The 24,441-nt window shown below is 40.9% G+C and overlaps 1 protein-coding gene across 1 annotated transcript in view; it reads left to right on the forward strand.

Moving 5' to 3' along the window:
* Positions 1–24,441, forward strand: part of elna (elastin a) — a 57,462-nt gene that overhangs the window by 15,873 nt on the left and 17,148 nt on the right. The window contains exons 4-32 of the mRNA XM_080889994.1: positions 153–200; positions 1,251–1,331; positions 1,538–1,564; positions 13,339–13,389; positions 13,472–13,522; positions 15,041–15,094; positions 15,398–15,466; positions 17,238–17,285; positions 17,405–17,467; positions 17,777–17,806; positions 17,928–18,002; positions 18,519–18,560; positions 18,656–18,739; positions 18,817–18,849; positions 18,959–19,036; positions 19,753–19,782; positions 19,959–20,108; positions 20,569–20,727; positions 20,832–20,933; positions 21,052–21,192; positions 21,315–21,461; positions 22,675–22,746; positions 22,861–22,887; positions 23,069–23,167; positions 23,259–23,297; positions 23,574–23,681; positions 23,869–23,895; positions 24,001–24,033; positions 24,273–24,356. Of these exons, the coding sequence (XP_080746120.1) occupies positions 153–200; positions 1,251–1,331; positions 1,538–1,564; positions 13,339–13,389; positions 13,472–13,522; positions 15,041–15,094; positions 15,398–15,466; positions 17,238–17,285; positions 17,405–17,467; positions 17,777–17,806; positions 17,928–18,002; positions 18,519–18,560; positions 18,656–18,739; positions 18,817–18,849; positions 18,959–19,036; positions 19,753–19,782; positions 19,959–20,108; positions 20,569–20,727; positions 20,832–20,933; positions 21,052–21,192; positions 21,315–21,461; positions 22,675–22,746; positions 22,861–22,887; positions 23,069–23,167; positions 23,259–23,297; positions 23,574–23,681; positions 23,869–23,895; positions 24,001–24,033; positions 24,273–24,356 (2,052 nt within the window). The remainder of the gene's footprint in view (positions 1–152; positions 201–1,250; positions 1,332–1,537; positions 1,565–13,338; positions 13,390–13,471; positions 13,523–15,040; positions 15,095–15,397; positions 15,467–17,237; positions 17,286–17,404; positions 17,468–17,776; positions 17,807–17,927; positions 18,003–18,518; positions 18,561–18,655; positions 18,740–18,816; positions 18,850–18,958; positions 19,037–19,752; positions 19,783–19,958; positions 20,109–20,568; positions 20,728–20,831; positions 20,934–21,051; positions 21,193–21,314; positions 21,462–22,674; positions 22,747–22,860; positions 22,888–23,068; positions 23,168–23,258; positions 23,298–23,573; positions 23,682–23,868; positions 23,896–24,000; positions 24,034–24,272; positions 24,357–24,441) is intronic.

Genomic DNA, 24,441 nt, shown 5'->3' on the forward strand with positions numbered 1-24,441 from the left:
ATGTAGTAACCCTCAGAAGATGCCACAAGACACTCCTGGTGTCCTGAGAGAACTTATGACACAAGTCAGCTGGCATGATGATAAACTGTGATTTACCTTACTACATGTAGGCAAACCATAAATCAATAGTTGTATGACTGTTATTTTACTAGGGGCTGCTGGAGGGTTCCCTGCGGGCTATAAACCAGCTAAAGCTGCAGGTGAGTAGAAGAGATTTTTTGATTTATGACTTTTCCCCCCCAAAAAATAAAAATAACTTCTCAAGAATTGCATCTGGTTTATCATGAACCGGAGCATTCATGTCTCTGTCTGTGATGTGGACAAATTAAACAAAATTATATCATAAAAGTCTTCTTCAAATATGTATATTGGAAGAATTGTTTTTTAGCCTCATGGAGCTGTGCATGGATCAAGGCGATTTTATGATGAATTCAACTTGGTTTAACTCATTGTCTTCCAGCTACTGATTAATATTTATACATTTTTAATAAGCTTCAGCATCATCTAGGCCGCTCTTTGAAGAGAGTCTTTCATTCGGCTCAGCCTAAATCAGCGATATTTTCCATGTAAGTTTCTATAAATCGAGAAAGTAGTGTCATTGCAGGCACAGGTATTCAGTCTGATGATTATCATTTCACACATCAGCAGCAGATACTCACACACACAATTTTAGCAGCAGCTTTACACACCCTGTGTAGTGCCCTGGCAGGGCTTCAGCTCCCATTTGCTGAACAAGTTTGACCTTGTGCACCTTTTTCATTTTTTTGCTATATTTTATGCTAATGCTATTTGAGGGCTATGCGCACGTTAAGTTTACAACATTAAGCATGCAACAGTGTAACATTAGTTCCATAAGAAACAGACTGCAGTCCTTGAGACAAATTTCCCTGTCAACGCTCGGATTTGATTCGGCCGGATCAAGGGGAAACAACTGGTGAGACTTCCTTATCACGCCACCACAAGCTAAGATTAATTAAATCCAAGGGATATTGCTGAGGCAGTAAAACAATGTGTTTGAGGGCTGACCGCTTTTAATAAGCCTGTTTGCTGGAAGGCATTATGAGTTTTCTCTTATATGGTCTTTAACAATGATTACCGTGATAATTAACAGCCATCTCCAAATGGTAACGATGAAGACAAAATGACGACATGACACGAGATCGTTACAGAAACAAACACAGCAGTGCGACCGTGATCAGCCTATCATTAATGTTGTCATCACTTTTGTCATCATCTGCTGTTTCTGTCAGGAGGTTATGCAGGAGGAGGTGGAGGCCGAGGCCTATTCGTGCCAGGGGCAGGTGGCCAGGTCATTGCAGGATTGCCAGCAGGTATGAAGCAACTGCGCTTAATTGATTTAGCTGTCGACCAGCAATGCACCTGCCTTTAGGAGCCGCTGTCATTACACATAATCAGGCAAAGCATTTCGGCATCTTAAGTCATAGCTGTCCGTTTGTGTTAAAACAGTTTAACAAATTATGTCACAATCAGATAATCACACAGTCCTCGCATATTATGTTTGCTTTGACTTCAACAGGACAAGGTGGAAAAGCCCCTAAACCAGGTAAGCTGGAACATTTTTTTAGTGTTATTGTGGTTTTTATTCTATCGTTTTCCTGATATCAAAACAGACTCTGATTTTTACATGGAGCTAACACTAATCTACACTTTCACAAAATATTTTGAACCCACTATTTTTGCTCTGTTTCCACATGATGCAGTATTGCAATAACAAGGAGATTTTACACCATGTTGGACGGTCTTGAAAGGAAGGAACTCTAGTCACTCTATGGTCTGCATTACCTTTACCCACCCAGTCCTTAAAGAGACAGTCTATTGATCGGGTGTCAGCAGGTTGTCCTTATCAGCCCTGGGGTTTTTTGTGGTGGTGGGGTTGGCATCTCTCTGGGGAATCCTGACTGGGTGGGATCATACATACAGATTTCTCTACCTCTGCTGCATGAAAAGGATTAAGGAGTGATGATTGGCAGAGTGCAAACAGCTATCAACGCCTGCCAAGCAGTGGTGCCAGAGCACTGATTAATGTTATTGTAAAGCTGGACCCTCACAATATCTGGAAACCTCCGTGTTGAAATTTACCACAGCCCTTCTCTCCGATACTGTACAATAAATATTTTCCTTTGCTGTATTTTAGTCTGCACCGCATTGGTGCTCTAGTAAATTTAGCCATCATTTAATTTCCCCCAAGCACCGCTGATACAATCGCAGCCTACCTCTCTGTGTTTAGAAAGATAAGGGACCAAGCAATGGTTCTATAGTCCTGATAACACATGGAGCGGGGTCCCTCTGGAGTGCCACACCCTCACCCTCCAACCAGAGAAGCTGGAAAGCACTTTTGTGAAAATGACCTAATATCCAGCATTTGGTGGAAGTTGACTTTGGCCGGGCGCAGCAGAGCATTACTGGAGAAATATTGCGCTTTTGTGTGCATTTAAGACCCCTCTCTTCCTCACCGTGTACACGGCAGGAATTAAATTGGTGAGAAAAAGGGAAGTGAGAAATGTTTTAAAAAGCTCCTTTCGTGTTTGTTTTAGATCAGTGCTCCGCTCTGAATCCATACTAATCTTTGTTGTATGGAAAATACTCACAGTGCATTACTGGGGTTTAGCTAAGACGCTTTTTTTAAATGGAAAAGAAGACTTAAAGTCTCAGGGGAGCAGTAATATGTTCCGCTTCATGGCTGTTCACAAAGCTTTGAATGTTGGTTTCCATCAGAGCTGCTTTCCTTTCCATCAGAGGAATATTGCCTGAAGCCTTACAAGCATGAAGCCTCCATTAATACACAAATGTATATCTACAGTTCACCTGTAAGTAAGACTCACACAGCGGCAGGTAGAATCCATCCCATTGGTCAGTGTCTGCAGGCTTGTGCTGCAGAGAGAACATGCAACTATCACGTGAAAATTCACTGACATGTTTTTAGTTTTTCATTAATCTTCAATATTAAGAGCAGGATTGTCTTTCTAAGGACACACAAATGCAAACACTGGTCAGCTAATCTCAGATGCATGCTCACATAACAAGAGCTGCCATTCATTCTTCTGATGAAGTCAAGCAGTGACATTGCATTCCTCAGATATGCACCTTGCCTTTGCAGTAATGGAGAACAGCAGCTGGCTATGTGAGTAGCGTGACTGCAGTGAATTGCAGCGTAACTCATGCAAGACCTTGTAAATGTTACACTAATTGTGAAGTCTGTCAGCATCCAGCTCTGACAATACAATGAAAGGTGGAAGGAGGAACTTTCTCCTTATGAACAGCTGTTGGAGCCCTTTTCTTGTGCTGCCTCAAGCGAAGGTGGAATCAATACTCATAGCGTTATTGCTGAAACTTGGCTCTCGCCGACCAGCCTCTTGTCACTTTCAGGCAACGTGAACGCAGTTAACGAGAAACATAGAGGTTACTGTTTTTGCTGTTGGTGTAATTTCTTTGTACGATTACAATGGTCTGTTTTAGCTTGAGAAAAGATGTGTCTGTGTGGGAGAGCTGCAATGTGTTTACACTCAGCCTACCAGTGGACTCTCCAAGATTAATAAACACTGAAGATCATAGACAACATGTTGTCTGTCTTCATTTTCTAACGCTGTCAGAAGCTGACAAAAGCGAGCCTCGGCCTTTGAGCAATGAAAACGTATATGAGCCATTGGGATCTGTAAGCAATTTAACAGACTATAGATCTCATACAGCAGATGGATGAAATACTGCTCGTGTATAGCTTGTCTGTCGAAAGCATCAGTGGCAGTCGGGCTTTTATTAGTTTCTAGGCTCATAATGTTATAAAATAGGTATGTGTGAGCAAATAGCAACGACTAAAGGAAAAAACTAATGGCTGGCTGGCAGCAAGTCGCAAATCTGAAGAAATTAACATCTCAGGAGAAGACAAGTAGGCATCAGGTGTCACTTCTCTGTAAGAAAGTCCAACACTAGCTTTTAGGAAAGCTGTCGCTGAACAGTCTCTGTGCTATTCAGGACAGCTGAGTACACTGAGTTTCTGAGTAAGCTCTGCCAACTGCCATCCAACCACAAAGAAAGACGGAAATTGATATTGTGAGCCTGGTAATGTAAGCCCACTGCTCGGCTTAACCTTGTGATGCAACTGCAGTGTAGTACAACTCAGCATTACAACATGAAGTCTCCAAAAAGTCTTTGCGAAGGCGCAGCGGGATTTGTTGCAGAGCCGTTTATGAATAGATAAGCGTACTGGAAAAAACTGGCAGCTGAGTGTAAAGAGTCTCGCCTTTTCTGTGGCTCTTCCACTGAAACATGATGATGAAAAGTATTGGAAAATGTAGTCAAAAATCCTCCTCGGAAAATTTGAGATACATGTAACATTTTGGTCCACACAGAAACATGTCTCTGAGTTGTTTTGGCAGTCATATGGACCTGCGTGGCAGCAGGCCAGCAGAGAGTTGTGGCTGCTGATTGCAGAAAATACATGCAGGTGGTGGGCTTGAGTGTTCGCAGCACTTTAGACTGTTTGTGAAAATCTGAAATAAATGAAGATATTCACTTTAATACCATCACTGGGGGAAAAAAAGCCCCTGTAATTCGTAAGAAAACAGTTATTTCAACACACGCACTTCTTTTTTTTTTCACCTAAAAACTCAGAATTTCTTTTTTCAGTTAATCTTTCTAGGATTTAAAAAGCAGAAGTACACCTGCTTTTCTTTTCCTGCTCATCTTCTGGTTCATATCGCGGCCATTGTTTGAAGACGCACCAAGTGAACTTGTCTTCTTCAAAAGCAGGAAAGGCAGAGAAATTGAAGCGTGCAGTGGACACGGGGAGGACAGACGAGAGACAGGCTAAAGCAAGGAGAACGGAAAGGACCGATAACTCATGCGGACATGCCGTATATATGTCATACGCGTACACCACCTCTCACTGCCGCGCAGAGAATTATATGCGCATTCATTCGCATTGCACACATACCGAGAGAGCTCTGTGAGAGAAAGGAGACTGATAGATTGAGGTGAGGATTAAAGTGTTTAGCCAAAAGAAGATGAGCTCTGAGGAGGTTTAGTCTCCTGGAGCACATGTGGCTTTCATTACCGCAGCTCAGACCTGTCCTCTGAGCTGTCAGAGACTGGAAGCATCTGCATGCGAATATGCATGACTATGATTGTATGTAAATATGTTTATCATCTTCATATGTGCGCAATTACGAGAGCGACCGCATGTGTGCGCGCCGACACAAACACACACAAATAGCGAATATGTATTCTGACATCGGTTTGGAGGCATTCGGCATCCCTTTCAGCACATAATAGACACACTTGTTTATGCAGGAAAAATGTGAATTATGGACTTTTCTCTATTCTTACTCAACTATCTTTCCTCTTAGTCCATTTAATCTGCCCTCCACCGGCTCTCTGCGTCAAGCGTTCAAGATCTTGGAAAATAAACTGTCTGCAACGGAAACTTTCTGATATCACCCCCACACTGGACTCAGCCCACCCAATATGCACACAGCCAACACGGCTTATTTGTTCGCATTGCAAATGCCTGTTGTCTCCCAGACAATTTTTCTTGGATTACGTCACCAATTGTTGATGTCCTCCCGAATTCATCTCAAGAATTACATTTATATTGGATTAAAGCTTGATAAGAAGCTCTTTATTAGTTTTCATTGGTGCCTAATCAGTCAGGCGTTCCACACATCACTGTTTCTAACTGTGGTATTTCCCCACATGCAATTATAAAGTACTTTCTCTCTGCTTTAGTAATATCTCCTCAGGCCCTCACTGGCCAGTTTTGTATTTTGTTTGAACGGTTATTTTCCTGGGAACGTTACTACCGATGCATCTTGTCCGTCTCCGCTTTGTTGGTTGAGCAACTGTCCCATGACGATACTTCTCACAACCTCTTCTGACGCTCCCTTTGCCAGCAGGTCGGCAACATGCAACTGTACTTGTCCATCTGGCTGCACAGCCAAAGCGTTATTTATGTAGTGATAGAGAAATTTCTTTCTGTTGTTTTAGTAAGAGCTTATGAAGACAGGGTGAAGTCTGTGAGAGCCGAGGGCCTGTTTAGTAGATTTGTTTAAGAGTAAGCATTTACAGCGCTGTTGCTGTGAGTTGGGTTTGAAGAATTTAAAGGGCCATTAAGAGGAGATTATTTGTTTGGAAAGTTTACTGTATGCATTCCAGTCTTGGTGGGTATAAAGGATCATGCATCACACGGCATCATCAAAAGAGTGGCGGGTGATTGATACATACACAGCTCACGTCTATGCTCAGGTCTGATGCAGGGCCTTAAAAATGTTGTGACTCCACATGTGTCATTTTAAAAAAAGTCACTGCAAAAGTGTTCTGGTGCTGATGTCTTGTCCTCCCAGTGCAGGTTTGCTCATTCATTAAAGTGCTCCTAATTTCAAATAATGGGAGTCGCAGAAATTATCTCACCCCTGTGAAATGTCACTCTTGGATTTCTCAATCAGGCCCAGTGCCGGGCTTGAGTAACCTGGGATGATAAATGGGTTCTGAATGACTTCAGCTTTGGCCCTTGAGGCTTCGTAGGTATCCTAACGCATTAGTTCATGCAGCAATGCCTCTGCATATTTGTAACGTGCTATTTAGTAAACAGCTTTCCCACCGTCAGTGACAGTTTATCTTCCTTTGCTTGCTTTCCTTTGTAGAGTATCCCATACAGTTTGTCATAATGAAATGCCTCTCGTGGCTGAGCGGTGATAGCAGCCTTTTTCATAACGACAGAGGAACTTGGAAAATGCTTTTAAGGCTGACTCGAGGAATCCATCGTCAATGTTTTAATTTGCATGTTATGAGCCGAGCTGACCTGTTGAGCACTAGCCTCCCCTCTCGGCCCTCTGTTGTCAGAAAAGCATTCAGTGGAATGGCAGTTAGATGCATATGTGGACCATCTGGGAGAGGAAACGCACTTGGCCAACTTTACATACCATGGCCACAGGCTGCATTTGTTGACTGATTTTCTTACACCATGCATAATTTGCACAATTGAACCTCCCTGCACATGGAACCCACTGATCACAAATGAGCTTTTTTTTTTTCCCCCTAAAACTTCATCCTCTCCGAGCACATGTACTCCGTGCTTTGCTGCTCGATCTAATGCCTGTGGTTTGTTTCTGCCTTGTCTGCATGTCTTTACAGTACATTCTGGGAGTGTGTGTGTGTGTGCCAAGCTACAAAATGAGCAATGGTATGAGCTCTGAGTTAGAGATACTCTTCAGACACATTCAGGGGCTTAGTGTTGGCAGAGCAACTGTGACATTCCTTTAGAAGTGGATAAAAAGGAGAAGAGCAGAGCCTCTCCACTCACACACAAACAAGGAAGCAGGAGACATGTCAGGTCAACTTGAAAGCCTATAGCATAGCGTGTTCTGCTCTATATGACTCTAGTATAAACAATTACATCAGAGGCTCAGTGGATATTGTGTAATGCGTGGAGTCGAAAATTAACATGGTGTAAATTAAGACATGGGAATAATGGTCTTTTGGACAGATGTGCTTGAAATAATGCGTGTTTGCAGAGGTGAGAGGCTTGAAAAGACTCGTGCTGGTGGGTTCAGACTGCCGCAGACGTCAGTGGGCATGGCAGCCTGGTTTGGCACAGCGATGCTGCTTTAAATCCAAAGAAAGTGTAATGGTGACTTTTACAGTTGCCCTTAATTTGAAGCCGTTCGCAAGAGTTGCTCAGCGCCCAAGTGTGTGGGTTTGTGAGGCTCTCCAAAGATACCCAAAGTTTTTCTTGCACTGTAGGTGCCCACCGCCAAATATCCCCTTTTAATTTTTTAGTATGATGCAAAGCTCCCTTATAAAAGTGAATAATTGCCACTCGTACCAACTTACTGACACGTAACACTGATCTCAACCTGGATGGTGTGAGAGTGTGCTTGCACACGGTAACAGCAAGCACAGATGTCAGAGAACAAGACAATAACAAGACCTTTTCCCTGTTTGTCTGTAGGATTTTTTGACAGTTTTGCACTTGGGGTCATTTGGCAGAGAGGCAGGATCAGGCTTTGGGACCTCTCATTGATCGTGTCAATGACTCCATGGAAAAGGAAAAGCAAAAGCAATATAAGGCTTCCCGCCAAAGTCGGCAAGCTCACATCAGCCAGCGAGGGAAAGACTTTGTGTGTAGCGGTGTGACTGTGTGAATACTTAATTAGTCCAACATGTGACTCGTCCTGCCTCTCACAGCACCGCATGTCCGTGACTGACAGCACAACCAAATCTTGAGGTGACCAAGAGCAGGGGAGGTCAAAATTGAGGGAGGGGGGAAGAAGAGGAAGCAAAGGGGGAGCTTCAGTGTGTCCACATGTCTCACGCGATCTGGAATCACCATCGCACGTCACGTGACTCTTGCTTCCATTCAGCTTGTCCTGCGTCACCTTGTAAGAATGCAACTTATCCACCAACTTGGAAGCAAAACTGTGTGATAATTTGATACTGATAAAAATCTGCTGTCATGACAGTGAAGGACAAAATGATGGGCTTAACTTTCAAAGTGAAAATTTATATGGGATCACAGCTGAACAGCAGAATCTGCCTGTCAGTCACAGTAAAGCACTGAGTCCCCTGGGCTCTTGAAGAGGAAGTTTATCTTCATAAAGATTTTCCATCACATTACAGAAAATTACAGCATTTGTATTATGCTGTAGCACGTCTTTGTGCTTCTTGCAGCTACTCTACTCTTCACATGTTTGTTTGATTAGCCATTTTTTGCATACCAGCACTGGCTTCCAAGTCAGATAACAGTATTAAAGATGTGTATGAGTTACAGTACAATAACCTCCCCTTGTGAATTAACCACTTGTTCTTATGAAGCTTCCCTGATTAAATATGACCTGAAACCAAGAATACAATGAGAAACAAGTCCCAAAAATTTCCTGGACATTCCAGTGCTCCAGCTCCGAAGTCTGCTCTCCTCGCGTCTGCCGTCAGTTACAGTGGATCTCTGCCATGGAATTCTTTGCTCTCTTAAATTAAACCCTTCACCAGACCCAGCTGGTTCACAAAGCAGAGAGCGAGAGAGAATGAGAGGGGAGAAAGGGGGAGGAAAATGGAGGGGATGGAAAGGAGCGAGCAAATATTTCTCTCGCTTCTCATGTTTGGCTTTCTCCATTTGCTGCTATTAACACCTCATGTCTGGTCTGCACAAGCCCTTAGACACCAACTGGAGAGGAAAGAGTGAGAGGAAAGAGACAAGGATGGTTAAACCGACAGAGGAACGGTAACAGAAAAAGACTGTGCGCCGAAAATATTGTTTTGATTAATGTCTCTTGTATTCCTCTGGTCCCGAAACAGAGAATTACCTTACCTAACCCCAACGGAGAATGAGCAAGACGTTTCAGTGCAGAGATTGAAACCAGATATTTCTGTTCACACTGGCTCACATCCATCACTTGTTCTGGACTTGTGTTTGAGAACATGACTGGTGACTGAAAGTACTAGCCACACTGTCTGGCCAGTTTTAATCCAGTGTAAGTCTTCGGTTTAAATAGCTATCTGCAGGAGGCATGGCTGCCTGTCCTTCGTCACGTTTTCATTCCATTGAAAAACAAGATTCCCTCTTCTTTGCCGGAGAAGCTTTAAACTCATGTACCCACAGTGAAATCATTTTTAAACAAGCGACGGCAAATTAATCACCCACCATTGCTAGGCAATGCTCAATTATTCATAACCGCAGCACAGCAGATTTCACCTCAACAACCTGTTTGTGCACTTGCCACTTCACAGCTCAGAGCCAGGGGTCTTTTCTCAATGGAAACTGGCTGGCAAACAGTGTTTCTGTCACATTTCTTTTTTTCAAGGTATCTAAATGGAGGAAACTTTGATGCACTGCTGCGCCGCATCACTTACCTTCCAGTTTACTTGGCCCCCAGTCCTCCCTCCTGTGTTGTATTGGGTTTCTGTGCCGTTTAGAGCACAGGCCGTCTTTGGGTTCTTTTGTCTAAGGTCCAAATGCAATTGGGGTTTCAAGTAGTCTCTCGAGCTTTTTATTACGACTCGAGAGTCACTGAGAAAATTCAGAGCTGTATTAATGTACAGAAGTCCTTCAGCTTGACAGTAGGTCAGGTCGTTTGGAGTGGAGGGCCCACTCCTGAAGACCTTCTATGACTCTGTTGTGGCTTCTGCTATCTTTTATGGCGTGGTCTGCTGGGGCGGCAGCATCTCTGCTGGGGACAGGAAGAGACTGAACAGGGTGATCCGAAGGGCCAGCTCTGTTCTAGGATGCCCTCTGGACCCAGTGGAGGTGGTGAGTGACAGGAGAACGGCGGCTAAGCTGTCATCCCTGATGGACAACATCTCCCACCCCATGCAGCAGACTGTGACAGCACTGAGCAGCTCCTTCAGTGGGAGACTGCGGCACCCACGGTGTGGGACGGAGAGATTTCGCAGGTCTTTCCTCCCCACTGCTGTCAGACTCCATAATAAAGACTTTAACTGATCAAGCACACACATCCATACATATGCAATAATACTAAGTGCAATAATCCTTTCTGTCATCGTTGTATTTTTACTCAGTTGTATATAGTATTTGTATTTGTATTCTATTTTTATCTTATTGTATATTTATTTTATTTTATTCTACTGTATATAGTATTTTATTTTATTCTATTCTGTACAGTTGTGTACTGTATTTATTCTTATTGTATTCTAATTTTTGCCTCATAACTTTTGCACTGTCCACTCCTGCTGTGACAAAACAAATTTCCCACGTGTGGGACTAATAAAGGTTATCTTATCTTATCTTATCTTATCTTAATCAGCCAAATATTTGGAGCGGCACCAAAGAAAAATGATGATTTGATATCAGGGTAACGGTGCAGGCTTTCCAAGTGTGCAGACCATGACAGCAAACAGCAATGGTGCGGACTCCCGCTAATGCGTGAGCTAAGTCGGGTCTATTTGTGTGAGCTGACGTGCTGTAATAGTAGTAGTCCAACAAAAGCCTGCTTGTTTGGACTCACAAGATGGTGTAAATATAGCTAAACAGAGGGCTTTTGTACAAAACTCAACCCTCCATCTCCCAAAGACACAATCAGTGGATGAATGCCAAACTGCCAAAAGTCCAGATTTTGTTAGCGTGTCCTCTCTCTTTGAGCTCAAACATACACAACCTCCAGGGTAGCTTTTTTAAAACTGTAAAGCATTGTATTTTCCTACGCTCCAGTGATGTCAGAATTACAGAAAACGAAGCGTTTCTTCTTTTCTTTCTTCTCTAAACTTTGCCTCTGCCCAAGGCCTGCACTCATACCCTCTCGCTCACACACACACACACACACACACACACACACACACACACACACACACACACACACACACACACACACACACACACACAGAAGTATTCTGTGTGTCTGGATTGTGTCTCATGATCTCAATCAGACAGTTGAGCTCAACCTGGCAGATGCTGGACAACCTTTAAAACCGCTGCCAGGTTGGGCTGTGCATGTGCGAGCACAGGTGGGCCAGATGATGGATGAATAAGCTAAAAACCTCCAGGGTCCTACCTGTCTTCACTCTTTTCAAGTCTTTGGTCCCCACTAACATGCGAAAGCCTCCTCTTGCTGTAATCTCACACCTACAAACATGCCTCAGATTGGCCAGTGAGACAGTCCAGTGCTCTTAGTGTAAAGGAACACATCAAACCAGACCTTTAACGCTTCCATTTTTATGCCAGTTCTTTAACATTTCTGGTGTGCATTGCTTACTGATAAGCTCGAGACAAATAATTCCTCGTGTCAGCCGAAGACACAATGGGAAAAGGAAAGCCCAGGATCAGAGAGATTTATATAAGAATTGATTACTTCGAGGTGTGGCTGGGGATGGTTGAGCAATCGAGGGGAATCAAGCTGAAAGCGTTGAAGGAGATGAATTATCACAAGGACGCTCAGCTTAGCCTTTGGACTCATATTGCATGCTAAGTCTAGTTGCCAAACCCTTTGCAAGGCCGATGCCCACATTTGTTTTGACTCAGTCATGAAACTTTACTCTCCATCTTCCCCTCTGTCTCTCGCTGCACATTTCCCACCCTTTGTCAGTATCATTACCTGCACCCCGCGGCTTGCTGGACCGACACCAGACCTCCCGCCCTCCACTCCGAATCTCGCCTTCTCTCCCCCCTCACTCAGCTCATTTCCCATGCTTACTCGTTCTCACCCCGAGATTATTTTTTGGCATACAAGCGTTGATGAAAATAAATTCCTTGGTCGACTAGCCCATTGGCAGCATCCAAATTTCTTCTGGTTTCGAAAACAGTCATTACTCCGACCTGTTTGTCTCTGATAAAAGAATTTGGTTAACTCACAGCTTCTTTTAATTCAACTCTGTGAAATACAGCTCTGACATTAATGTTCCTAACATGTTTTAAAACATCCATTCCCATATGTTAACGCCAAGTAATAGGCATTTATCACTTTGGCAGTTGTCTGGAGATACTTAAGTTCAACATAATGCATCTAGATGTGAATAAAATTACACCATCTTGAGGGGGTTTTTTTCTTCTTCTTCTTTCTGTTTAAATTATAGCATGTTTTGTATCTTAAGAAATCTAACATATAAAGTTAAGCAGGGATTTTATAATCTATTAAATTACCTTTTTTCCCAATGATTTAAAGCCACTAAATTCAAGCAATCTAAACCTTTGTCTGACTGTACTTTCCAGTGTTGAATTTTCTAAATATGCTTTCTTAAGAGTCAGAGCTAAGGCAAAGCAGAATCTGTTTTCTGGAGCTTTTTTAATACTAATCTAGTCTCTTATGATCAATAGGCAGGTGGCGAGCATTTTTTCTTTTGCTCTTTCCCCACGTTCTTCTCACATTGTTTGTTCCTGTCTGCTCGCAGGGATGTGGCTTTATTCATGTGTCAAGTGAAGCCAAAAAGATTAGTTTGGGTATTTAGGGGCTCAAAAAGTGCAGACTGCTCCATCCAGTGTTTAGAATTAAACATAACCAGATAGGGAACCAATTTTTTTTATGGTATTTCTCTCATGCGTTTTAGCCAGTTGGGGTCAGCTTTATCCCATGTACCCAAAGTAAAGTCCTTGACTCTAAAAACATACACACAAGTGTTTTCAATCAGATTTAATTGGGCACACATGACATTATATCTTATGCCATGACATTTATTTTTTTTACTGTATGGTGCGCTGTACTCACAGGTCTTGGAAAATGTTTGAGTGATGGCTTATTTTTCTTTAGGAGTAACTACTGCTGGGTAAACCACATCTAACTCATTATAGCCACATTGAAAGAAAACTGTGTGCTTTTCTTTAATTTGTTATCATCTACACACTTCAGTCCGTTTGTGAACTGTCACTTTTTTATCATCCAGGATATGGAAATCTAGGAGGTGGCGGCCTGGGGCCTGGAGGCTATGGAGGAGGTGAGCTGAAACTAGAACAGCTATGTGTATGTTAAACACAGGGGCAAAAACTCACTAACCTTTAACCTCTTGTGTCGCTTAGGTGGCTATGGGGGCTACTATCCGGGAGCTGGATCAAAGGCTGCTAAAAGCGGTAAAATGCAGGGCAGAAAATGTCTTGGTAGAAATGTAACATCGGCGGCTAATAAAAGAGTGACGGCATCAGCGAACAATTTTTCCTTGATTTCTCATTAAGTGCAGTGGAAACTGGAGGTTCATCAGATATGATTATGGGATATTGGCTGTTGGAACGAGACACCGTTTATGTTTCAATTACTTGTTTTGATTACTGAAGCGATATTATGCTTCTTTTGAAATTCAGTCCTGATATCTGAGGTCTAAAAATGCCTCAGGACTTTAAGGTCTGAAGTAACTTCCAGGATTACAGTGAGACATTCCTGCAGAGGTGGAATGAGCTTGTCTGCCATGTGAAAGCTTGTTGTTAAACAGAAACATTGCCTCCCTCTTATGTTAAATCTGTTTTGGTTTGGATAAGTGTAAACTGACATTACCGATGTCACTGTAATCTGTTAGGTTCTGTCCACTAAACAAAAAAACAACACGCATTCACAGATGAGGCTCCTGCATGGATCTGAAGTGCATCTGAAATTCTGGTTGTCCTGCTCACAGGTGCAGGAGGCAAACTCATGTTTTGGCCCGTTGACAGACTACTGTACAGACCAGACTGACACTGACTGAAGCGTTTTGAACTCTGAAAGATCTGCATGCTCAAAGGAGAAAGCCAAAGTGAATGTTTCACATTAATGGTAACTCGGCATGGAAACACAGTTTGGCAAACATGCGTACATTTTTAGCATGTACTTGCAAACCTTAGACAGTGTGAACCTCGGCAGAGCCTGGCCTGACCTGAAAGTCTGTGCTGTATTCAGACACATGATTTGCCTTAAATTAGTACGGCTGATTAAAAATGAAGTCAAGAGGGCTCAATCATGGCCAAGACTTGACTATGGCACAGAGCCTACCGTTAAGTATTGATTGGCAATGGCAAGAATCAGTCTGTATTGTTTTCATGACACTGAAAATAACAGGTCCTTCCTCTGAAAGAGCACAGATAAAACAAAACATTCCCTTGCCAGAGTTTGCCTCACCAGTTCCCCCAGAACGCATACTTACAGGCAGTGCGCAATGTCTGTCCAATAAAGTGTGTGGACTTTAAGATAAAAAAAAAAATTAACCAAATAAACCATTGTGTTTTATCCAGCTGCCAAGCTCCCTTGAAAGTGAAGCTGACAGCTCATTTCCTGCAGGAGGGGTTAGCCAGCGAAATGAGGCATTTGATGAAGTGAGGAAAATGCCATGCATGCTGGCTGCCGTTTCTGATTAAAGCAAAAGTCAAAAGCCATGTTGCTTTTGGTCACGGGGGTGATGATAAACTGCAAGGCCCAGATTAGCTGCTCTCATTACCGCTGATCAGCAAGCGGACCTGCCACAAGCCACAAAGCGACTCATTGCTCATCTTTAGTGGCACAGGGCCCTCTAGTGGTGTTGGGATGTACAACTGTACAGTGGTACAAAGCATCTTATTGGTGTCAAAGACTAACACTGAACTGAACGTGACTTCAAATGTATGTTTATGTCTGCATATGAACAGGGGTTGGAGGAGGAGGAGGTCCTGGAGTCACTGGAACTGGACCTGGACTGCCTGGTGGAGGCAAGGCACACACCTAATATCATTTTCCACCTTTTCTAATTTTTTTTCATTTTATTTTAGCTCTGATTTCTCGAGTAAAATTGAAAGCCAGTCTTACTTTTGTTAGGTACTCACTAGAATAGATTGTATATAATACATTTTCTAATATATAATAGTAAGAAAGAAAGGAGTCATCTGTGTGAAGGGGCAGAAATCCCAGTTTGGCCAGGATGTGTGTGTTCTGGACACTGTGTCTTTTTCACACTCCTTTCTTTAAGCAAAATAATATTATGGCTTCTTTTCTTTATTTTTTTTCAGCACCTGTTATTCCTCAGACCGGCCTTCCTGGAGGTGGTGGCGCAGGAAAAAAAGCTGCCAAAGTGCCAGGTTTTGTAGACTCAACAATAAACTCAGAGTGAAGACAGACAGGATGCAGCCCACCAGGCAGTGCAGCCACATCAAAAATATTTACCAACAAAACATATAAATCTGCAAAAAAAACCCAGAAAAGCTTATATAGACAGTAGTGTGCAAAAGTCTTGCGTTACCACTCGTTTCTTTATATTTTGCTAATAAAATGTGAAACATGCGCAGTAATTTATTAAAACATGTCCAAACATACATGAAAATACAGGATATAGCGTAAAAACACAGAGATCTTGAAAGTCAGTTGTGGTATGTCCAGCTTTATACTTTGGCACAGCCTGAACTCTTAGTCAAAATTTCTTGTAATTTCTTGTAATTTAAAAGTAACCTTCAGAAATAGTTCTGAAGGACATTCAGAGCTCTCCTCTGGATGTTGGCTCGCTTTTGTTCCATTCTCTGTCAAGATGATTAATGTTAAATAATGTTGAGGTTTGGGCTCTGAGAAGCCAATCCATGACTGATAATACTTCATTATTTGTTTTTCTATTCACATATGCTTCTCCTGCCTTAGCAGTAATTTGGGGATCACTGTCATGAAGCCAAATGAAGCCATTCCCAGTCAGACATTTTCCAGATGGTATTGCACAGTGGATCAAAATCAGACTCTTCTGCTTTGATAATTTCATAAGGTTTAACAAGATTCCCAACCCCACTGGCTGAAAAGCAGTTCCAAACCTGTGTTCTCCTGACCTGAACCAAAAATGTCTTATTTTGAATTATTACTCCATATAAGACCAGCCCAGTTCTTGTGTAGTTTAGCATACGTCAGTCTTTTCTCAGTAAACATCATATCTCAAAAGATGTCACCAGACATGACTTCCAGTTGCTGTTCATCTGCTGTAGATAAAGTTTTAGGTCTGCTGGTTCTTTTTTTGTCTTCTTTGTCTTTGTCTTCCACTTGTCCAGTTTCCTCACTGTTTAAGGACACACTGCACACCATGCTGACACATGCCAAGTTTTCAGTTAGTAGCTCTTTGAGAATCACTTAGTTGCTGTAAAAATACAAGTTGTGTTGTCTTTAGAAATTTGTTTTTACAAATTCAGCTAAAGAAATGGGAATGTATTGAGTGTTTCTGTGACGGGTGATAGTAACAAAGTCCCTAAAGATACATTTTAAAATTGATTGTTTGCTACACACTGCACTGATTCATTCATTGAATTAAGGACTTCTTTCTGCTTGGGCAGTTCATAGGTGATTAGGTGCTTTAAAAAACAAAAAACATTCCTCTGAAAACAGTCAGGTGCAAGACGTGAACTGAAAATGAAAGATGAAGAAGTATTCCCTGCTTTAAAAACATAACAAGAAAGTGCCTTAGAAGCAAAATATCGTATAAAGACCTGATGGGAGGCTCAAGACTTTTGCACAGTGTTGTACATAAAAGCAAAGGATTATACTGAGTCTTGTCAAATGTCGCCTTAGAAAACAGCAAATCAACATTCTTTCAAAAGAGAATTCCCCTGATAATATATTAAATGTAAAGGCATTTTTACATTGCTGAAATAAATTTCGATGAAGGTGAGCTATCAGTGTATACAGTATAATTCATTTAGTTATAGAGGTGAATTCAATTTGTATCAACCAGGCAAAGGCTCAATGTGTAAGCATTTTCCGCTTCCCATTTGGCTTATTTTTCTTTTTGTGGTTTTCGGACATCTAAATGTTCACCGTCAACACTGCTGTTGATCCCTCACATATATTTAAACATGGGTGTCTTCTCATTGGCTGTGGCAGGTGTGGGTGTACCTGGCCTTTATCAAGGTGGACTGGTGCCTGGACAAGGTTTGACTCTTTCATATATTAATCTGGGGAACTTTTACTCCTTTGTTAGTTTCACCATGCAGACTGTCAGTCATTTAAAGACAACTGCAGGAATGTCTGGTTTCTTCTGTCATCTTCAGGGTTTGGTGGACGTGGAGTTCTGCCTGGAGTGCCCACTGGGTCTCAACTCAATCCCAAATCAAGTAAGTTCAAGTTTTTACTGATGGGTGTCAGCTGATTTATTTTCAGTTTTATTTCATTGCCAGTGAATCCCAAAAATGGTAAATACCAGCTCTAAAAAGGCTTACACTACTGACAATCCTTCACAGACAATATTTGTAGAGTTCCCAGTGTAAGACATACTAAACAAATGTACATGAATAAGTAAAAGTGCTGGTGTGGGTCCAGAGAGTAATGCCGTAGCACTGTGATGCATGGTTCCAGTGTGCTTTGCTTCGTCACTGCAAAAATCTTCATGTGTCTCACTGGAATATCTCATTTTTCTTATGTAGTTGCAGGAGGAGTAGGAGGAGGACAGCAAGGTAACTTTATCAATGATTGTTTGTTATTGTACAAGTAAATATTTCTGGGGGGGGGGGGGGGGGGTTATCCACTCTGTCTGCTATTATCTAACCCAGATTTAAATGTTTTTCTTCTTCACAGGTGTCCGTGGGTATGGGGGACCAATGCAGCCAGGAGTGTTCCATGGATACCCCCTCAAATCACCCAAAGTGCAAGGTGTGACATGAAATTATTCAGTGTTTGCATTAATTCTTCTACAGGCATGTGGCATAATATATAATTTTGTGGTTTAATCCCTGCTAATGTTAAATAACTTTAACATCAGCAGGATTATTATTATCATTTTGCAGACTACAGTCTTACTTATCTTATACTTAACTGTACTCTAAGATTTTTCTGTGGCAGGTTTAGCACTGTGTTATTCTAATGAGAGAAGAGTGTATTTGGGGTCTCAGACACATTGCTTTTGTTTTGTTCGTCTTTCTGAAACCGAACCTTTGTGTTCAGGAGCTCAAAAAAGTTGTTTCTGTTCATCTGGACGTAGCGTTTTCAGTTTGAGAAAGGCACTGGATGAGTGAAGAAACATTTCTCCCACTGAAAACACTACGATCAGGAGAAACAGAATCAACCTTTTGTGTTGATTGTGTTCACCTGAACGTAGCGTTTGCATATGATGATGTGTGCACATATAAAATAATTCCAGCCTCTGTTTTTCACTCTCTCTCTCTTTAGGTGCCTATGGAGCAAAAACTGCAGGTGGAAAACTTACATATGGTAAAAATAAGTTTATTCTTTGAAGTTAACATCTTTGAAGTTTGGTTTCAGTGGAAATTCACCATTTAGTGATCGGCGTTGTATCCATGCATCAGGTTATGGCGGCTTTAATGTTGCACCTGGACTGCCAGGAGTGCAAGGTGGCCCTGGGTCGAAGCCAGGATATCCTGTTGGAACTGGTAAAAGTTTTCACAATTTGTTTCCCTACGAGATGTGGAGTAGAGATATAGAATTCACTTTTTTCCTTTTTTTGCAGGAGTGGGACTTGGGGTCATTTCACCTGGTCAGGGTAAAGTTGTTCAGTGTAGTAGTTTACCATACTGATTGAAGTAAATGCTTCCTGTAAAATCAGTATGTCTGCATGTAACTGGACTTTCTGCATTCTGCTCCATGTTTAGGTGGTACTGGAGGCTTTGGAGCTGGTGGTGGTGGCTTTGGTGGCACTGGTGGGCTGTATCCAGGCCAGGTGTCAGGAGGTACGATATCTAGCACTTGGCAAGAAAGAAAATTGCACACCAGCACACATGCTGAAAAAAGTCACACAGCTGTCAAATGAACTGTAAGATGATGGGAAAAGTAAAGATTTATTTGCAGGCCAATGAATGGAAAAAAATAATATTCGTGGGTTAGCTCCATATGATCATCTTTAACACTTTCATGCATGAATTATGACAACCTCAATCAGGGTTTTCTCTTAAATATTTGTATTCATCTTTAGGCATGAAAAAAAGATTTTTGAACTTAATTTTTTTAAAACATGTACTTTTCAAAGAGTTTGTTACATGTCGACTTAGGTGGACAACAGACATTTTGACTTATGAATTTGACACACGAATAAATAATACACACTGTGTAAAAACTATAAAAATTAATTTTTTTTATAAAAAGATGAAAAAAAAAAAATATATATATATATATACGTATATATATATATATATATATATATATATATATATATATATATATATATATATATATATATATATATACACACACAAATACAAGAAAACAGCCTTTGAATAGCTGTCCACTATAGTGACCACTATGCATGAAAGGGTTAACTAACTAGCACAAATATTTCACACCATACCTTACACCTTGTTTTATTTTGTGCTTTTTAAAATAAATAAATAAATGTTCTTCATTTACTCAACTTTTATCATATGACTCACTATCGTTATGTTGACGACAGGGTATGGAGCTGCTAAGGCTGCCAAATATGGTGAGAATGTTTGTTTTTCCTTATCTGGGAAAAAAAATACTTTTAATCATTTTTCATACTTTTTTCATGCATTTTTTCAGTAGAGTGAGAAAAATATAACTTAACTAATATAAAATTATGTTACATTACATGGAAAATTTATTTACATGGACAAATTACACATATGCTTTTGTCAGGAGTACCAGGAGGTGTACCTGGGGGAGTGCCAGGAGGTGTACCTGGGGGAGTGCCAGGAGGTGTACCTGGGGGAGTACCAGGAGGTGCACCGATTGGAAGAATTCCAGCGGTTGGTGGATATTCACCAGCAGCAAAAGCTGCTAAATATGGTACGCTTTATTATTTGTGGAACTGTTACAAAGAAAACTAACTAACTAATGACATTTTCAGTGGAATAACAGAAAAATTCTTCAAAAAAATTTCTGTCTCACCGACTTCTAAGACCATGATTTTCAATCTACAGGCAACATTTATCACCAAATTGAAGGAAAAAATGATGGCAAAATATTTGTGGGGTGGGACCTGGCTCAAGTAGAAACATGGAGACAAATAGGGACAAATGGAGGGGGGGTGGGAGAAAATAGATCAATGGAAAAATAGAAATAAGGGGACAAGCACAAATAGGAGAATACTATCCTTTTAGCAAAGCTGAAAGCTGCTAAATGTCGTATGCTTTATTAATTGAATTTTACTATTTATTTTGTGAACTTTTTAAACATTATATCAAACTGTAACCTGTAAATGTACTTTTTTTAAAAAGTGCATAATTTTTTTTTCTATTCAAATTAGGCACAGGAGGGCAACTAGGCACAGGAGGGCAACTAGGAACAGGACAACTAGGAACAGGGCAACTTGGAACAGGAGGGCAACTAGGCACAGGAGGAGGATATTATCCTGCAAGCAAAGCTGCCAAATACGGTATTATTAATAATTGTTTTAATTTTTATTGTGAATTTTCTGACATCATGCCAAATTTGTAACTTCTAAAGGCACTTATATTTTGTCTTTTTTCTTTTCTTTTCTTTTTTTCAATTTAACCGCATGTGGGACAGGGGGACAACTTGGAACGGGACAACTTGGAACGGGACAACTTGGAACAGGGCAACTAGGAACTGGAGGAGGATATTATCCTGCAAGCAAAGCTGCTAAATACGGTATTATTAATAATTGTGTTAATTTTTATTGTTAATTTTTTAACATCATGCCAAAAAAATGTAACTTCTAAAGGTATTAAAAATGTGTCTTTTTTCAATTTAACTGCATGTGGGACAGGAGGGCAACTTGGAACAGGAGGGCAACTTGGAACAGGAGGGCAACTTGGAACAGGCCAACTAGGAACAGGACAACTAGGAACAGGAGGGCAACTTGGAACAGGGGGAGGATATTATCCTGCAAGCAAAGCTGCCAAATACGGTATTCTTAATAATTGTGTTAATTTTTATTGTGAACACTTTTAACATCATGCCAAAGCTGTAACTTCTAAAGGTATTTTATAATGTGTTTTTTTTTTTTTAATTTAACTGCATGTGGGACAGGGGGACAACTTGGAACAGGGGGACAACTTGGAACAGGAGGACAACTTGGAACAGGGGGACAACTTGGAACAGGAGGGCAACTTGGAACAGGAGGGCAACTTGGAACAGGAGGAGCATATTATGCTGCAAGCAAAGCTGCCAAATACGGTATGCTCTTAACTGTATTATTGTCTGCATGCTTTTAGCCCATCGGGTCGAAGGATTCCCATCGAGTTCTAGCAACAATGATTTTGCCGTTTCATGCACAGTTTTCTAGTGTCACACGAATCACTGGTCCTCCTAGAGTATTGGTCAACGAAACAAGTTTGAATTGACTGTTTCTGAGCCTCCTTACTTCTCACTGGATTTTAATTCTCTTTGGTTTGTGCAGTATAGCCAACCAATGATAACAAAACTGACATCTTGGTTTAACATTATCTCAAGCAGTATTTTAAAAAAAGCTACTTATGTCTTCAAAAGTAAATATTTTGTCTCTATTTAACCCCTTGGGCAACAACTCCATCAAATATTGCCAATTTAACTTCAATCTGAACAAAAAGGCAAATAAGAAAGCAAATAACAGCTATAAAATAACGAGTGACTGACAGAGATGTTACTGAACCACCTTTAAAAGTTCTCAAATACAACTCAGAAAATTCATGATTTACGATATTAAGTGAGAAAAAAATGTTAGTGACCAAGAGGCTGCGGTTGGAGGGAGTTTACCATTTAAGCCACTTTAAAAGTATTTTCCAGCTTCTGATGGCTGTTTGGAAGCCTCAGACTCCACCACAGTCTGTTCCAAGTGATACATTTGGATTTGGGATTTTTTTAACCTCTTTGAAACTGAGACTTTTTTTTCATTTTGGGAAAAGTTTCTTTAATTAATAATTAATTTTATATTTTTTAATTTAACAATGTTTATTTATCTATAACAATACAGTTTTATTCCACAACAAAAACATGTATTAGTAAGACTCTTTTCCGCTGGGAAGTGACATGGCGGTCCTGCCATTTCCTTCGGATCTTCTCCTCTCTCCGTTCACGTTTGACCTCATCTAGCATCTGCTCCTCTTCCTAGAAAAAAGACAGAAAGAAAAACACCTCCCTCGCCCAGCCTTGATTATTAATATGATCTAACAATTTGTCGTGGAAGTTTCCATTTAATAAAGCCTGCAGAGAAACAGTGAGCGGTGCCTGAAACCTTTAATCAAAAAAGAACAGAAATCCAGGCTTGGGGAGAGAAGCCATCCTCGCTGACGGTTGGCAGAGTCTCTCCCTGAAGCCAGCAGGGCCCTGAGTTTAAATACCATCATATCATTTAAATAAATGAAAAAAAGAAAAACAATTCCAGACTAAATAATTATATTTTTCCTTAAAGGTCAAGGTGGTGGAGGGTTTATTCCAGGTGTTCGTGGAGGTGGTGGAGGAGGATTTTTACCAGGATATGGATGTAAGCATGCCACGTGGACATAATATTTTTAGATATTTCAAGGATTCAATTATATTTTTCAATCTTATTCACGTTGTCCTGATAATCTTACCTTTTGTCCTTACTTTGGTGCAGCTTTGGCAGCCAAACCTCCTAAATATGGTGAGACTTTGATATTCACAGTTTGGTACCTCATAATATTTGCCAAACGTATTCCACCTGTACAAGTCTATCAACATATTAATACATAAATCCAGTGATACAGTTTTTGTTAAAGGTTGTGCCTTTAATGCAATATTGGATTTAATTTGGTTTGTTAAAGCTGTGCTGACACATTTTATAGGAGTGCCAGGAGCAGGCCTAGGAGGAGGGGTTGTCCCAGGAAGAGGAGGGGTTTTCCCAGGGGGAACAGGACAGGTAGTCCCTGGTGGTGGATTGGGTGGTAAGTCGCTAAAGGTTTGGGGTTTTTTAAAAGAACTTCTTCTCTGTCGTTTGTGATAATTCAGCAGCAAACTTTGTTTGGTTTCTTACAGGTTTTGGAGGTGGTGCTGGAGTCAAACCACCAAAGTATGGTAAGGCTTTTGTTTTGATTACACTCTAGAATAATATGATGAAAATAACACCAATGCAATATGGAGAGAAATACTAAACTGTATTAGCAGCAGTACGTGGATCACACTCCCCTGCTGCAAAAACTTCTAAATTAGGAGGCAGAAATAAGTATAAAACTGCATAAATCCTGCACGTTGAGAAATATTTCCTCGGGCATGAATGTATTCTCACTCATTAATCTAACTTCACTTTAGATTTTAATACTTGAACTAATTGTACCACCTGCACTAATGTAGGAGTTCCTGGAGGAGCCGGAACAGGGCTAGGACCTGGAGGAGTTCCTATTGGAGGATCAGGAGTTGCAGGTGGACCGTACTCCCCCGCCGCAAAAGCTGCTAAATACGGTACAGTGAAACGACCACACAAGCATATGAGTGCTACAAAATATTGGACACATTTCCTTGATGATTCTGAGAGAAAGAGTACAGTTTTCTGTCACTTCAAGCATTTTTCACTTAATCGTTTCTATAAATTTTTATATTGTCTTAGTTGCAAATTAATGATGCAGCTGGTTCTGGTTCTTTTGATTAGGAGTTGGAACTGGAGGTCTACCTGGAGGTACTGCATGAAAACACCAAACAGCCATTGAGTGTGATTATAGAATTCAACTAACATCAAACAATGTCATGATATGAGTATTAATGACATTGTGTTTTTACACAGGATTTCCAGTTGGAGCGAAAGCACCAAAATACGGTAAGGAGAACCTCAAAACTAATAGAAAAAGCTACATTGTTTTATAATAAAGATGCAAAGATGCAGAAGTTGGTTAAAAGATAAAATACCAAATCACAGCCAATTACAGTCAACTGGAGTAAAGCTTCATCCACCAATGACATCAGGTATCAGGGTCCATGTCATGATGGGAAACAAGTTAGGGTTCTGGCAAATTATAGACAGAATTTGGATGAATTTAAAATGTTGTATCATTGCAGTAGTTCCAGGAGTGACTCCATACACACCTGTCAGTTTTCCAAATGGCTCTGTTGTACCTGGTCAATTAGTTCCTGGAAAACCAGGTAAAGCTTAGAGAACAGCTTCTTGTTTGTTTGTTTGTTTGTTTGTTTGTTTGTTTGCACCTTTTCATAGTTGTAAATTTTAAAT

Source organism: Rhamphochromis sp. 'chilingali' (assembly GCF_963969265.1).
Source record: "Rhamphochromis sp. 'chilingali' genome assembly, chromosome: 8".
NCBI classification, from domain to species: domain Eukaryota; kingdom Metazoa; phylum Chordata; class Actinopteri; order Cichliformes; family Cichlidae; genus Rhamphochromis; species Rhamphochromis sp. 'chilingali'.